Here is a 15000-nt window from a genome sequence, read left to right as displayed (position 1 = left end):
ATTAGCATTGTTAGGACTAAATTCCTGGCATATTGTATTTTTTATATCCATGACTATTTACCTGTTCATGTTTGGATATCCTATCAGACCTGATGTGAATTAGTATCCCTTTCTCCCTGTTATCTTTCAGGCGGAGAGGAGTTTAGTGGCTCGCACCCTCACTTCCTGACCTCCAGAGCGCTCTACCTGGTTGTTTACAACCTCAGCAAAGGAGCCAGTCAGGTGGATGCTCTCAAACCCTGGCTCTTCAACATCAAAGTGAGTCATAAACTAATGATGAAACCTGTCGAGGTTTCATCATAAACTAATGATGAAACCTGTCGAGGTGCTTTTGATCAAAAATGTCTCCATCATCATCGTCTTCATGCTGATTCTGCTGTAGATGGATTCTGAGCTTAGTAGACATTAGGTAGGCTGTAGGGAAGGGCATTAAGCACTTCATGTCATGAGAACTTTTTAAGGTGAGATTGATCAGGCAACAAAGTCATGTGATTTCATCCTAGGATTCAAAATTTTATTAATACATTTCAAAATAATGGAACTGCATGGACAACGAGGATTATAAATAAGTAAAAGGTTGGTTTTTTTTCTTGTTGATAATGTTTTGGAAGAATTTTTTTTCAACAAATATATCTCTTTAAGGATAACTTTATGTATTCCTGTTGAAAAAAAATAAACAACTTTTACACAACCTTGATAAACAGATACTGAATGTTTGCAACCTGGCAGGTATGTTATGCAGAAAGCAGTTTTAAAAACAGGGATAATCACTCTCTACTACTACACTACTCTAGAAACATTAGAAGAAATTAATAATTTATTTTTCTAAAATTCTTATATCTATTTCCCATTTAAGGTTACAGTACAGCATGTGTGTATTATTTTGTGTTACTTTGTTTTCTGTGACATATTTTAAATAGGAATCACACTTTTACTCCAGGCTGCAGCTCCACTGTCTCCAGTCATCCTGGTGGGAACCCACACAGATGTGAGCGAGGAAAATCAGCTCCAGGCCTGCCTGAGCAAAATCAGGGAGGAACTTCTGAACCATCAGGGCTTCCCCGCCATCAGGGATTATCACATGGTCTCTCTCTGCGAGGACTCGGACTCTGTTTCTAAACTCCGCAAAGCCATCGTCACAGAAGTCACTAGCTTCAGGGTAAAAGTTAAAAGAAAAGCAAACAAACAGGAACTGAAGTTTTTCATTTTGGTTTGCTCTCCGTTTATCATCTTTCAGCCTGTCTCTTGTTTCCCCCACAGATTCAGGGTCAGCCTGTTATGGGTCAGCTTGTGCCAGACAGCTACATGGAGCTCGAGCGCAGGATTCTTCAGGAGAGGAGCAGGGTCCCCCCAGAATTTCCTGTCCTGAGGCAGCATGAGCTCCTGCAGCTCATCCAGGAGAGTCAGCTTCAGCTGGAAGAAGCTGAGTTGCCTCACGCCATCCACTTCCTCAGTGAAGTCGGTCAGTTGGGAGCAGGACTCAGGTTTCACAAACAAAAGCGTCTGATACATGAAAACTTCAAACCTATATTGAAATATAGTTATGTTGTTTAAATAAGATTTTTCTTTTACAAAAACTGTCAAACTTAAATAAAATGTGTATTTTGGGGGAAAAAGTATGTATTTTAAGTTCCATTTGGACTTCTAATCCATGAATATGCCCAAACCTTCCCACATGCTAGCACTAGCAGCTACTGGTAGAGTCAAACATGATCATTTAAATTTCTTTTACATCACAGCCGCTGAATTAAGAGTCTTATAGTTCCCTTAATTTAATCATGTTTTAAAGATATTATTCAACTGTTAATTGTTTTGCCCCTTCAGGAATCTTATTGCACTTTGATGACCCTGCTTTGCGGCTTCAAGAGCTCTATTTTATCCACCCACAGTGGCTGTGCAGCATCCTCTCCCAGGTAACCGCATATAAGACATGCATGTACTCATAAGCAACACTTCATGCTGTTATCGCCAGAAGAATTTTTAAAGGATGGATTTACTGATATCTTTAGCACATTAACAGCGCATTTACTATAAGTTCACTCAGACGGCTGCAGCTGATTGCTGGAAGTCACAATACAACCAGAAAAGTGGATCACATTATTCCAGTCCTGAAGTCTTTTCAGTGGCTTCCTGCTCATCAGAGAGTTGGTTTTACAATCCTGCTGTTGGTTTATAACGCTTTAGACTGTTTAGTGCTAAACCGCAGTTTAAATCTGGCATGTTATTAACATTTCCAGCTCCTGGAACAGGTTTCCTTTCTGTTCCTAGAGGCTAAAACATGGAGAGGTCCCTGCAGTTTTGATGGACTACATATGTGGATAAAACTACAGGAAAACTAGATTTCTTGTTTGAAATCAGATCTATAGACCTTTCTGTTTTCTGCTCCAATCAGACGATTTAATCTCTACTATTTGTTGCAGTTACACATATTAAAATGTATTTTATGTTCCATGTAAAGAACTATAAAGAGGCTTTGTTTGCTTGTGCTTTTTAGAAAAATTGAAACCATATTATATATTTTTTTCATTTATAACTAATATAATATATATTTACATGAATCTTATCTAGTTATCTGGTCCAACAAATGAAAGCTGTGTACTTTCGTGGGTTCATTGACCTTAAAAATGATGGTTTGTCCTTTTAAGTAAACTTAAATAATGTAACTTGAGCAGACTGACCTGAAAAAAATGAAAAACAAAATTGCAATTTTATCAAAACTATGAAACAAAGGGACCAAATGTAAAATTCAAATATCACCAACAAGGGAGACCCCAATGACGTTTTAAAGTGTTTTTCAATGTATTTTCTGAAAGAAACAAATGTAAGACGTGTCAGCAGTATGGGTCATCTCTGTGTCTGTGTAGAATCTGATGTTAAAAAGCTGCGGCATTTGGGAGAATCCCAAAGGAGTCATTCAACGTTCGGTCGTGGAGAAGTTCCTGTTTGAAACCAAATGTTTCCCAAAGAGCCACCTGCTCCAGTTCTTCAAACTTCTGGAGAAGTTTCAGATTGCTCTTCCCTTCAGTGAGGACCAGCTGCTGGTGCCCAGCAGGTATGTCGGAATTTGCACATTTAGGAGAGTTCCTAAGAAGGAGATCCACTTTTTCAAACACTAACTCCTCGCATCTGCATCTGCAGCTTATCCAAACACAGACCAGTAATAGAGCTCCCTCACTGTGAGAATTCAGAGGTGATCGTGCGTCTGTATGAGATGCCGTACTTCCCCATGGATTACTGGTCTCGGCAGATCAGCCGCCTGCTTGAGGTCTCCTCTTACCTGCTTTGTGGGAGAGGTAAACTGCACACAGGTTAACTGCGGCTTCTGCTGCAATAACATTTAATAAAAAAGAAGTGAGTTTCTGAAATCCATCTCACGTCCAGAAAAAGTGCTTCGTTCCAACCGAATCTACTGGAGGAGAGGCATTTACCTGAACTGGTCCCCAGAAGCATACTGTCTGGTGGAGGCTGCTTCAGAAGAGAAAAACCCCTCCAGCTTTGTCAGAATAACTGTACCCTCTTCACGAAAAGGTGTAACAATGATCTTATACTTTATTTATGTGAACCAAAAGAACAGTAAACACACCTTAGTTGAGAAGAAGATATTTGCAACCGTCTGCCTTTTTAACTCAAATCAGCATGTTGATGGTCAGCATCAGTTTGTTGTAACACAACAATACCATTTTAACTCCAGTATTTACGTTGGCTTAAAAATTTGATTATCTCATACTATGTTACTGATAATCTGTAAGCAACTAGTACCTTTATTTTTATCCCATACATAAATATTAACAGCATGTCTTATTAAGCTGATTACAGACTTTTATGTCAACTTCTCTGTCTCTGTTCTGCAAGGCCGAGTGTTACTAGGTCAGGTGGTGGACCACGTTGACTCTGTGTTGGAAGAATGGTTCCCTGGTCTGCTCAACACTGACATGCACGGCAGCGGAGAAGCTCTGCTGAAGAAGTGGGCTTTGTACAGCTTTGAGGATGGGCAGGAGTGGAGCAAAATTCTGCTGGAAGACCTTTTTAACTATTCTGATAATGGTACAGACTATAAAACTCAGTAAAAGATGGACTCCTGTTCTTCACACAGAGAACTACATTTCCAAACATCATCAGAAAGCCATGTAACAACATTCTGTGTCCTAGATTTCATGCTGGTTAACCCAGAGGATGCACGCTACACCCTCCCCATCTCTCAGATTGCACCTGACTTGGTGCTGAGTGACCAGCCTGCAGAAACAATTCTGGACAGCGAGGAGCTGAGTGTAGACCTGTGTAATGAAAACCGACTGGGTACGCCATAAGAAGAGCTTTTGCCTACTTTCCAGTTCTAGCTTGGTTTTTTTATAACCCTTCTTTCCTGTGTAAAATCTGCTGTTGCTGCAGGAGATGGTGGATTTGGAACGGTTTATAGAGGCAGCTATAAAAATGAAGAAGTTGCTGTGAAGATATTCAACAAACATGCATCGGAGCTTTATATTTATAGACTCCTCAGACAGGTACCACTGCAAAGTCTCTTTGATGCAGGTTGTTACTGCTGTGTTCCAGATACCTGTACCCCTCGTAAGATGATCGCAATACTGTTATTTCTGGAAATAGGGTTTTTACTCATCTATTCAGAACATATCAAATTTTCTTCATTGGCTGATATTTTCTAGGAATTAGCAGTGTTGGGTCGTCTACGTCACCCCAGTCTGGTGGGCCTGCTGGCAGCCGGCTCAGCCCCTCAGGTCCTGGTGATGGAGCTGGCTCTGCGAGGCTCTCTAGATTCCCTCTTTGAGCATGAAAATGGCAGTCTCAACCAAAAGCTGCAGCACAGGATTGCCCTCCATGTGGCAGATGGCCTCAGGTAAGAAGTGAAAAGACTTTGGGTCTAATTTTTATGAGGATTTGTAAAGGCTGAAGACGTTCAGAACAAAATGCATCTTAAGTCAAACTAAAAACATCCAGCACACTGTCACTGAAACTTTGTTTACTAAAGGTTTCTGTTCTTTTATCTTGATAAAATCTAATTCATCTACTATCATCTGGACAGATTTAATGATTTTTTTTTCTGCTCAAGATGAATGAATTAAAAAGAATGAAATGTAGGTATTGGAAACTAAACCCACCCTGTCATGGTTTGATCTTTGTGCGCAGGTACCTTCACTCAGCCATGATCATCTACCGAGATCTGAAGCCTCACAACGTCCTCCTGTTCAACCTGAAGACAGACTCTGAAATCATCGCTAAGATCACAGACTACGGCATTGCTCAGTACTGCTGCAGCATGGGAGTGAGGAGCTCAGAGGGCACACCAGGTTGGACTAACTCCAAACTTACAGCTTTATAATATCTGACAGACTTTCTTCTGCTGGGAGTGTAATCTTTGTGATACAACTATATGTACACTCAGTTCTCATATATATATATATATATATGACAGGTTTCCGGGCCCCAGAGGTTGCCCGAGGTAACGTGATTTATAATCAGCAAGCTGACGTATTTTCATTCGGCCTCCTGCTCTACGACCTGCTGACATGTGGCGAGCGCATTTTCGATGGCATGAAGTTCCCCAGTGACTTTGATGAAATTGCAGTGCAGGAAAAACTGCCAGGTAACCTTTATGGAAATCATTCTGATTAAATGTAACGTATTTGAATAGTTCATGCCATGATACTCTGCTTTGATAAAGTCTAGACTAATTTACTATTAAATAATAACTTTTTCACATTGATTTGTGTTAATCTTTATCTCTTACATAGGATAACTCTGAGTGTTTGAGTAAATGTCTGTTGCTTCATCCACAGATCCTGTAACACACTACGGCTGCTCTCCATGGCCAGGCTTTCAGGCACTCATGAAGGACTGTCTGAGGGAACACCCACAGGATCGACCTACTTCTGCTCAGGTGAGAGCTTGAACACCACGCAACAGCTGGTGCTTTTTTTTTTTCTTCAGGTTTATAAAGGCGACGTACTTTCTCTGTGCTAGTTCTGTTTCACTTCTCCTTGTGTTAAATTATCAGCAACGTGGTGGTAATGTAAGTTTCACAGTGTTAAAATAACCTGACACTTTTTAACAGAGACACCTGCTGTACTATTCACTGTCAGGATCTCGCCGTTTCTCTGCATATTTTATTTAAGATTCTGGCACCAGACAGCATAGAGTTGCCAGTTGATGGTCTGGACTGGGATTACAGCAAGGCCAGAAGTGCTCCTATAACAGGAAGCCTTCCTCACAGCGAGTTCCTTGTGGGGCACATGAGGTGGTCATATGACCGAGTTTTGTACAAGTCAATCAATTTTAAGTCAAACAAAAAATGCGTATTTGTGTCATATTTTGGCCAAACAATATTTGTTATCTGTGTTTGCTGCATTTGGGACTTGTGGAACCTCAGTTCAATCTTCTACTGGTCTAAATCCACACTCTTCTCCCACTATGACTACACTTTTTTTCCAGAATAATCTACATCTATTTTTTTAGTTTACTGGTAGAATTTATTGCTTTCTCATTTTTTCTCATTTTGCAGAAAATGTCTGCCAAACAAACTTTTTTCTGCCCCTGGTTGATGACATTGCAAAGAAACGTGTCTTCTAAAAAGCTATTTTAAACAACAAAACAAGAAAATATTGCATCTTGTGTGCAGGTGTTTGACAGGCTGAATTCAGGTGAGATGCTGTGTCTTATGAGGCAGCTTGAGATTCCTCGGGTTTTCAGTGCAGAGTGCATCGCAGTGAGCTCTGTTAGTAGTGATGGCCCGGGATCAAGCCAAACAGCCTGGCTCGGTGGAGGCAGCAGCACACAGAGACAGGGCTTTGTCACTTCTGTGGACCTGGACACCAACGTGGTCACCACAAAGGTACCGCACTCACATGAAGGCATACTTTTGTTACTGGATCACCTTGTCTATAAGTGGAAGAATATTTTCATTCATTGTTGCATGTTTTTTTAAAAATCACAGCTACTATCTTCTGCACTTTTAGTTACATGATATTAAATGCACAAAAAGTGTGACTATTATGTAAACAAACACACACCCAACAGCTCACACTCACTTACAGGTTCCCCTCTTTGTAAAACAGGAAGTCCACACTGGCCCAGTCCTGTGCCTTGTGACAGCTCAGATCCCAAACGAGCCCTGCGATTGGCTGGTAGCAGGCACACAATCTGGCTCTTTATTGGTCATCAGCACGCAAGACACGTCCACTTGGCACTACCTGCAGAGCGTCACCGATGCTGTCACCTCACTTTACTTCCACGCTCACCCACGCCGCATGTAAGCTTCTACAGAAACACACAGAACAAAGATGCTGCTGTGGAGGATTTAGTTCTTGCTTCAAATGAAGTGTGTACGAATGTAAAAATCCATAAATGAGCTTAGGTGAAGTTGAGGTGAAATTGCTGCAAAAATATCGCTTTGTAAATATAGAGAATCTGATCAGTTAAATATCTGACCCAAGAAATAACAGGAACAAAAACATCTTTTAATCTGAAATCTTTTAGTCCTTAAACAAAATGTAAATGATAATAAAAAGGATAAATAATTATTTGCATACACCCCATGCATGAATACTAATTACCTTGTGATAATGACAGAATTATTGTAGTACAAAAGGAGTCCACTAGGGGGCAAGACATGCATCTTCTCGTAACCAATAGTGTTTTTGAGCAAACATTTACTCATATGTAATATGTCCCAAAATCATATTGGGTCAAATAAGACATTTGCTACAACGAATTTCCACCCGTCTGCACATGGACACGTCTTAGTTTGTGGAATTGATGTGACTCTTTTAGAAAAATCTTGAATAGGATTGATCAGCTCTATATTGCCCAGGTTTCATAGTTGGTCCAAACGTCGGTGTTTTCTTTAAGACCAGAGGCGGGCCACTGTGGTCCTCAAGGGTCACAGTCCTGCAAGTGTTTGGAGTTTCCATGCTGCAACACACCTGACTCAAATCAATGTGTGAGCTCTGTGAGACAGGTGTGTTGCACCACATAAACTCTAAACACTTGCAGGACTGCGGCCCTCAAGGGTCGGAGTTGCTGACATTAATGTAAACAATTGCTGCATATGTTGACAAGGTTTTCCCAGTGTTACACCTTCGAAACCAAATTGCATTCCCCAGTGGACGGGAACTCTTAGCTTTTGCCTTTCATGTGAGAAAATGTATAAGAAACATTATTAGAAGTCTGATTTCCTCGTAGCAATATCATTATTATTAAACCAGAGCTGCTAAATTATTAATAACTCTTTTCTTTTTTATTCATCAATATACAATTGATGGAGGACTGGTTTGTCAGGCAGACTGTTAGTAGCAATACGTTGGTTAATACTTTTAATTTGTCTGCTTAATTGACGACTTCTGCGATGGACTTGTGACCTGTCCAGGGATAGGCTCCAGCCCTAATTGGATTAAGCAGTTAGGGAAATCAATGAATGAATAAATAATTGACAGATTTTTGAATATTATTGGGGTTTTTTGTATGTTTTATTTAAATCAAGAAGTCCCACAGCATTAGGTTAAATTGAGGATAAATGAATGAAGGCTGAGTATTTCCAATCTGAGCTGTTAGTGTGACTAAAACACTTTTCTTCCACAATGTTTCCTTCACATATCCATGATGGCTTAAACCATTTTTTTTAATTGAAGGAAACGCCATCTCCCCTTAAAAACACACACACACACACACACACACACACAAAAACACATGGTTATCTTAAAAACACACTTTGAAGTAATAATGGAAGCAGGTCTGATGAGTCCAAACTCTTGTCTATGTTGGAAGATAGATGGGCACGATTTCCTCTTCCTCATTTTCTGCACCACCCACTTTTGTTATACCTATTTCCTGATCAATAACTGATGATTTTATGTGGAGAAAATATATACAGCAAATATATACAGCATTTAATCCACATGTGCACAAGAACACACAAATGTTCATATTTTGATCTATTTGTTTTACTTTTCAGCCAAAGAAAGAATTACCTCCTGGTAGGGACAGCAGATGGAATCCTCAGTGTTTATGAGGACTCCATCCTCATGGTAAATATTCAGGCATGCATGTTTGTTCACATGAAGATGTGATGCTCAGATTATTCATTTGATTGTTATCTTATATTCTTCTCTTTCCAGCAGGAGAATGGCCATCCAGTTAAAACTCTCACTGTGGGAAACGTCAACACTCCGGTCATGTGTTTGGGCCAGTCATCCCACTCCCTGGACAGCAGGTCTGTCTGGGCCGGATGTGGGAACAAGATCCTCTCCTTCTCTGTGGATTACGACATTTGCAAGTCCATTGACACCAGACCAAACCTCTTGACCCAGTTAGTCTCTGCTCTGTGTGGAAAAACTAAACCTTTTTAAAGTAAAATGCTGCAAAAATACCAAAACCAAGCAGTTTAGTTATTATTAAAGCTCTCTGTGATATGTGTGTATGTGTTCCATGCAGGCAGCAGCGTTCACCGTGTGGTGAGGCATGCATATCTCGTCTGGCTGTGGATAAATACCTGTACCTGAGCAAAGCTGGAACACCTAATGTTGAAGTTTGGGACAAGCGGAGCGAGAAAATGGTGGACTGCATTGACTGTGCTCAAATTATCAGGTACACACACAACACAGAGAGGAGAAGTAAAAACATATCTTTTAATAATGGTTGTCACACGACAGTAGCGTTGTGGTAACGTTCCCTCTCCGTTTCAGACATGAGTCCAACTGCAGAGGCAGGCTGAGCAGAGCTGAGCCGTCCCCGCAAGCCACGCCCTCCTGGGCCACAGTGAAGGCCCTGCTGGTGCAGAGCGGTGTGGCTCTCTGGATCGGCACTAGAGGGGGCCACCTGCTGCTGCTGGAGCTCTCCAAACACCAGACGCTGCAGGTTATGGCACCCGGCTGTGATTCTGTTCGCTCCATCACCTCTGCACTCATACGTGGGTCCTCAACATTTAATTTGTTTCTTTTTTAATGAATATTTGCCACCCTGATGCAGGTTCATTTGTCCCTGCTGTTAGCTGGGTTTTGAGTCTCATGTTTCTAACTACGTGGATACTAACCAGACAAAAAAAATCTTTGCGTGCTTTCTTCATGACAGCATGACAAATACTGTTGCATCTCAGTGAATCAGAGTATCGCTGGAAGATTAATTTATTTCAGAAATTTAGTTTAAATCATGAAATTCTTTAGATTTATTTTACACAGTGATGTATTTTCAGCATGAGTGTCTATGAATTTAGATTACAGTTTACTGCTAACAAAACTCAAAAAATTGTGTTTCAGAAAATTTAAATATGAAATAAAATGAATTAAAAAAACGTGATTTTTGAAACAGAAATATAAATGTCAGTCTCCAGACTGTAGTATGCTCATTTTCAGATTAATGTCAGACGTTTACTTTGATCTGAAAAGCAAAAGTCCAGGTAAGATTTAGACGTTGTCTCTGGTCAGGAGTTGCTTGACAACAGTGAATATTATAGTCAAAGTCCATGTCCATCATACACACGTGTGTGTTATGGCTCTTGAAGCATCATGATTCCTGAACAGGCTTTGCTTCAAATTGCACCACGCTTCAGTTTTCTCTCATGCTTGTGCACTTTTTTTTTTTTGGTAAGCTTCTTTTTCAGGATAATGCTTGAACGCATCCAGCTGATCTAGGAATGACCTTTCGTGACTCATCTCCTTAGTCAGCGACTGTCCTCTGACTGACCTCAGTAGTCCACGATTTAACAATATTGAACTTTTCCACAATGTTTTAATTATCCTGAAATCCTAGATTTTTTTTTGTGTGAGCTGTAAAGCATGACGATCAAAACTAAAAGGAAAAACACTACAAAAATGTCACTCGATACAATGCGCCGAAAATGAGTTTTGCTTTTTGAATAGTTACTTTGAGATACATGTGTGTGAATGACTGCTGGGGGACTTTTCTGTTAAACATCTTAAAAACTCTCGCAGTCGCTCTGCCTGCTCCGTAACACACAACTCAAGATCAAGCTTGTAAGGGAGTCAGTTTTTCCAAAACTTTGATGAGTAAAAAGGGTCATATCTTGTGTGTGTGTGTGGTGTGTGTGTGTGTGTGTGTGTGTGTGTGTGTGTGTGGGGGTGTGTGTGTGTCTGTGTATAACAGCGAAAACACATTGAGCGTGTGAGAACTGATTAAAAACAAAATGTAAAGAAAATAAAGATAAGTAAAGGAAAACAGAGTTAAACAGCTGGGGTTTTGTTTTGGTTTAGACTTGTGGTTTCTCGTGGTGTTTGTGTGCAGATGACTTGACGTGCAATTCACGCGGCGTGCTGTGTTTTTTATTTATAGTTTGTGTTCAAATGTACTGGCTGTTTTTTTGCTATTACATGGTGTTTTTTTTTTTTTTTATTCTTTCGTGATCAGAGACGTTAAACTGGAAGAATGTGATGCTGGTCTTGGGTCGAAGACTCCCACAGGACAAGAGTCAAGCTGGTGAGTGTTCGTTGTTTGTCCCACGCTCTGGAAAACAGTCTTGCTGTGACTTTCTCTGCAGAAGTGCAATGTGTGTGTGTTTGTCTATTGGTGCTCAGATGAGGATTCTGTGCTGATGGTGTGGAACAGCATGCTGCCGATGGAGGTCAAAGACCTGAAAAAGCATTGTGAGAAACGAGAACGGATCACGGCCAAAATGAGAGAACAGCTCCTTCACACCTGAGCCGCAGGTTTGGATGTACTTATACGATCTAATTCATGTGTTTTTCTTTTTTTTTAATTTAGCTAAGCTGCATTTAACTTATATAGTAATGAGAAATTATTTTTAAAGAGGGTCCATCATCCTCCATTAGATGTCCTTGTGTCATTTTAGGATAAATTTTTGACCATATAAAATCTTTTTTTGCTCTTTACCCAAGTTAAGATAAATATAGAAAAAATGTGTATCAAACATTGCTGGAAAGCCTGATTAGTAACCTTCACAACAAGTTATAGCTTGCAAGGATCATATTTTTGTGGAATAAGTAACATGGCTAAACATGTTGGTAGTGTCCCTCAAGCCTGTGAGGCAAAGCAAGTTTTTTTGTGTAGCAACTTTTTTCTGTACAATTCAAAATTATTTACATAAAAATGAAAAGCGTTACAGCGAGATGCAGGGGAAGCAAAGTAGAAAGTCCATTTAAAAACTAACCTAAAGAAATTAAATATGAACATAAATGCAAAAATAGGATAAAATGCAAGAAATAAATTTTCCAGTGTTGTTTTGATAAATGCAGCAAAAGAAATAAGTTTTGGACCTTGATTTAAAGCAAACCTGCAGTTTTCTGGCCGTTTGGTCTACATGTGAAGAGCTTCAAAACAACTCTTCTTCTGCATGTTGAGTTCTGAATAAGGGAACAGAAAAGCTGGCCAGTACAGTGAGATATGCTGTTTTGTGTGTTTCCATTATAAGAGCACAGAGTTTATGTCAAGTTTACTCTACCCTGTTGACTTGATGGATCTGGTTGGTTCACAACAAACCAGAAGATCCTGAATGTATTTTGGGCCAAAACCGTTCAGTACAGACAGGAAGTTAATGTAAAAATCTGAGGGCTGGAGTTTTATGGTACACTTTGTTGGTCTTAGTGAGGTCATAAGCAGCAGCATTACCAGACTACTGTAAGGCTGTAGGGACACCAGACATCAGCCACTTATTCCTTGATATGTTATCTAAGTAATATCAGATGAAAATCCCCTGCAAAATAAGTTAGGGATATTTACCTTTGGGTGAAATTTACAGAAACTATCAAGAGTTGATCCTACACTGATATCATGAATACTGGGAACTTAAGTAGTCATGCAATAGTAAGTCCTTCATATCCAGCAATTTATTAAAACCTAATCTAAAAATGTTGTGTTTTACAACATTAATGTGTAATTAACTCATAAGTTGTTGATTTCATGCTTGTGTTGTTCTCACTCATATGTAAGTCGCTTTGGATAAAAGCGTCTGCTAAATGACTGTAGAATAGAATAGAATAGGAAGAATAGAATAGAATAAGTCAGGAGTGACACGATGATGATCTAATAATGGCAAAATATGAACAGCGTGACGAGGGGGCTATTTAAGTTGTCATTAAACCGAAACACTTAGTGGATGATTCATGATTCAGACACTTTTTTTTTTTTCCTTTTTGTGATTAATCACCTTTTATTAAGAACGTGTGCAATAAATACTTCAAATAATTAATAATATAATGATATCAAATAGTTGCACATGAATATTCAAAAGTTTGGAGAGATTCAAATTAATTTCCCTTCTAAATGTTATGATTAGGATCGCTCTTGCTTACAAAAACACTAGATATCATTTACTTTCTCCTCATGTATTTTGGTTATCTTTCATTTTACACCATTGGGGATCTCACAAAAATCTGCCCAGTAGATTTTGTCTAAAGTTGTTCACAAACCAACAGAAAGTTAGACAAACGTGGGCAAAAACATAACCTCCCTGGTGAGGGAAAAATAACCAGATATGTCTCCATAATGCCAAGGAACATGTTTGATGAAAACCAAACTGAGCATGTTATGTTATGTTCATACTAACTGTTAAGCATGGTGGTGGGAGGCTAATGATCTGGGCTTGTTTTGTAGCTCCAACACCTGGACACTGCAGTTATTGAGTGGGCCATAGAGTCATTTATGTACAGAAGTAGTGTTAGACATGACGCTGTCTGTCTGACAGCTAAATCTTGGGTCATGCAACAGAACAATGATCCTAAACACATCTTTTCTTTGATCTCTAAATGTGAAAACCTTCGCTTCGTGAAAAGGTATTCATGTTGCATTATGTAGAGACTGAGTTGGCCAAAATGACTGCTTAACAAGAAGAAGCTGCAAGAGGGGTGATGAATAGCCTTGAACTTGAGGAAGTTCATGCTCATTCTTTGTCTTTTCTTTCTTGTTACAGAAAAATGAGCCAAAAGGGATCGACTTTCCAGAGCACCAGTGTGTTCATCAGTCTTACTGAAGAGCACCTTGGTTTCTGACAAAACACACTTGTCCATCCTCTGACCCTGCAAGACACAGAACTAATGAGGGGAACACAGTTAAACAAACCACATTTTAAAAGAAATCATCATTTTGCTTCTAAAATGATCAACCGTTTTATCGTTTTAATAATCGTTTGTGAAATGTGACTTCTCTTAAAGGGACACAAATGATCTAAATGAGTGTTTTCAGGGCAGAGAGCAGTGTAGGTGTTTACAAGCTGCTCTAAATCAACAGAAATCTTTGTTTACCTGTGTCATAAAAAACAGGAATTAGACATAAAGCCAAAAGGAACAAAAAGCCACTCAAGTGTGAATCAAATTATTTATTTTACTGTTTGTGTGTTTGTGTACCAGAGAGCTCAATCACATCAGCAGGACACCTGACTTGTCATGCTGCATGTTTTTTGTGTTTTTTACACCATTATCTGTGATATTAAACTGAATAAGTGAGTAAAAGTTATTTCATGTACGCTGATAGCTCTTTGTTTATTTTGTCAGAAGAGTAAATGTTATTTTTTACATTGTGTCCATGTTTTTGAGAAATAAAGACATATGTAGTAGGAACGATGAGAAAAGCATGAGAAAAAAGATGAACCAGTTAATCAAAGAAAGAAGAAAACATCAACCCAAAGATATAGACCATTTCTGATCTTTAATGTTGTACTGGGAAAAGACATTCGCATCTGAAGCCATTTCATGGAAAAAAATATTTACAAGGAGGACTCAGTCCTCTGACACCGACAGGACATTAGTAAAAATGAAGAAAATAAAAATCACAAGAGTTAAGGATTTGGAGTACCTCTGAACCTTAAAAAAACTGCTCTGATATCCAAACTATCAAGATAAATATATTTATAATATTTATATTATATTTACAGAATACCTCAAATGTACAACGTTCATGTATTCTATAAACAAATATAAATTAGGCACACTTTTGTCTCAGACAATCGTGGGAGGGGGGGACTCAAAGGCTGTCCTCTAGCTGTTTCCACTAAACTATGCTAAACTTTGGCCAAGAAAAATACAG

General features: G+C 39.3%; 1 protein-coding gene across 1 annotated transcript in view; it reads left to right on the top strand.

Moving 5' to 3' along the window:
* lrrk2 (leucine-rich repeat kinase 2) overlaps positions 1-14155 on the top strand; it is a 38652-nt gene extending 24497 nt beyond the window's left edge. The window contains exons 30-52 of the mRNA XM_079250312.1: positions 131-258; positions 941-1159; positions 1261-1462; positions 1825-1913; positions 2865-3052; positions 3139-3293; positions 3382-3528; positions 3853-4044; positions 4150-4296; positions 4390-4502; positions 4662-4852; positions 5143-5303; positions 5429-5599; positions 5793-5893; positions 6632-6844; positions 7068-7261; positions 8963-9035; positions 9126-9316; positions 9442-9594; positions 9693-9916; positions 11371-11439; positions 11538-11669; positions 13889-14155. Of these exons, the coding sequence (XP_079106438.1) occupies positions 131-258; positions 941-1159; positions 1261-1462; positions 1825-1913; positions 2865-3052; positions 3139-3293; positions 3382-3528; positions 3853-4044; positions 4150-4296; positions 4390-4502; positions 4662-4852; positions 5143-5303; positions 5429-5599; positions 5793-5893; positions 6632-6844; positions 7068-7261; positions 8963-9035; positions 9126-9316; positions 9442-9594; positions 9693-9916; positions 11371-11439; positions 11538-11662 (3446 nt within the window). The 3' untranslated portion in view covers positions 11663-11669; positions 13889-14155. The remainder of the gene's footprint in view (positions 1-130; positions 259-940; positions 1160-1260; positions 1463-1824; positions 1914-2864; positions 3053-3138; positions 3294-3381; positions 3529-3852; positions 4045-4149; positions 4297-4389; positions 4503-4661; positions 4853-5142; positions 5304-5428; positions 5600-5792; positions 5894-6631; positions 6845-7067; positions 7262-8962; positions 9036-9125; positions 9317-9441; positions 9595-9692; positions 9917-11370; positions 11440-11537; positions 11670-13888) is intronic.
* The last annotated feature ends 845 nt before the right edge of the window (positions 14156-15000 follow it).

The sequence above is a fragment of the Telmatherina bonti genome (genome assembly GCF_933228915.1).
Source record: "Telmatherina bonti genome assembly, chromosome: 2".
NCBI classification, from domain to species: Eukaryota; Metazoa; Chordata; class Actinopteri; order Atheriniformes; family Telmatherinidae; genus Telmatherina; species Telmatherina bonti.
This window is presented reverse-complemented; position numbering and strand designations above follow the sequence as displayed.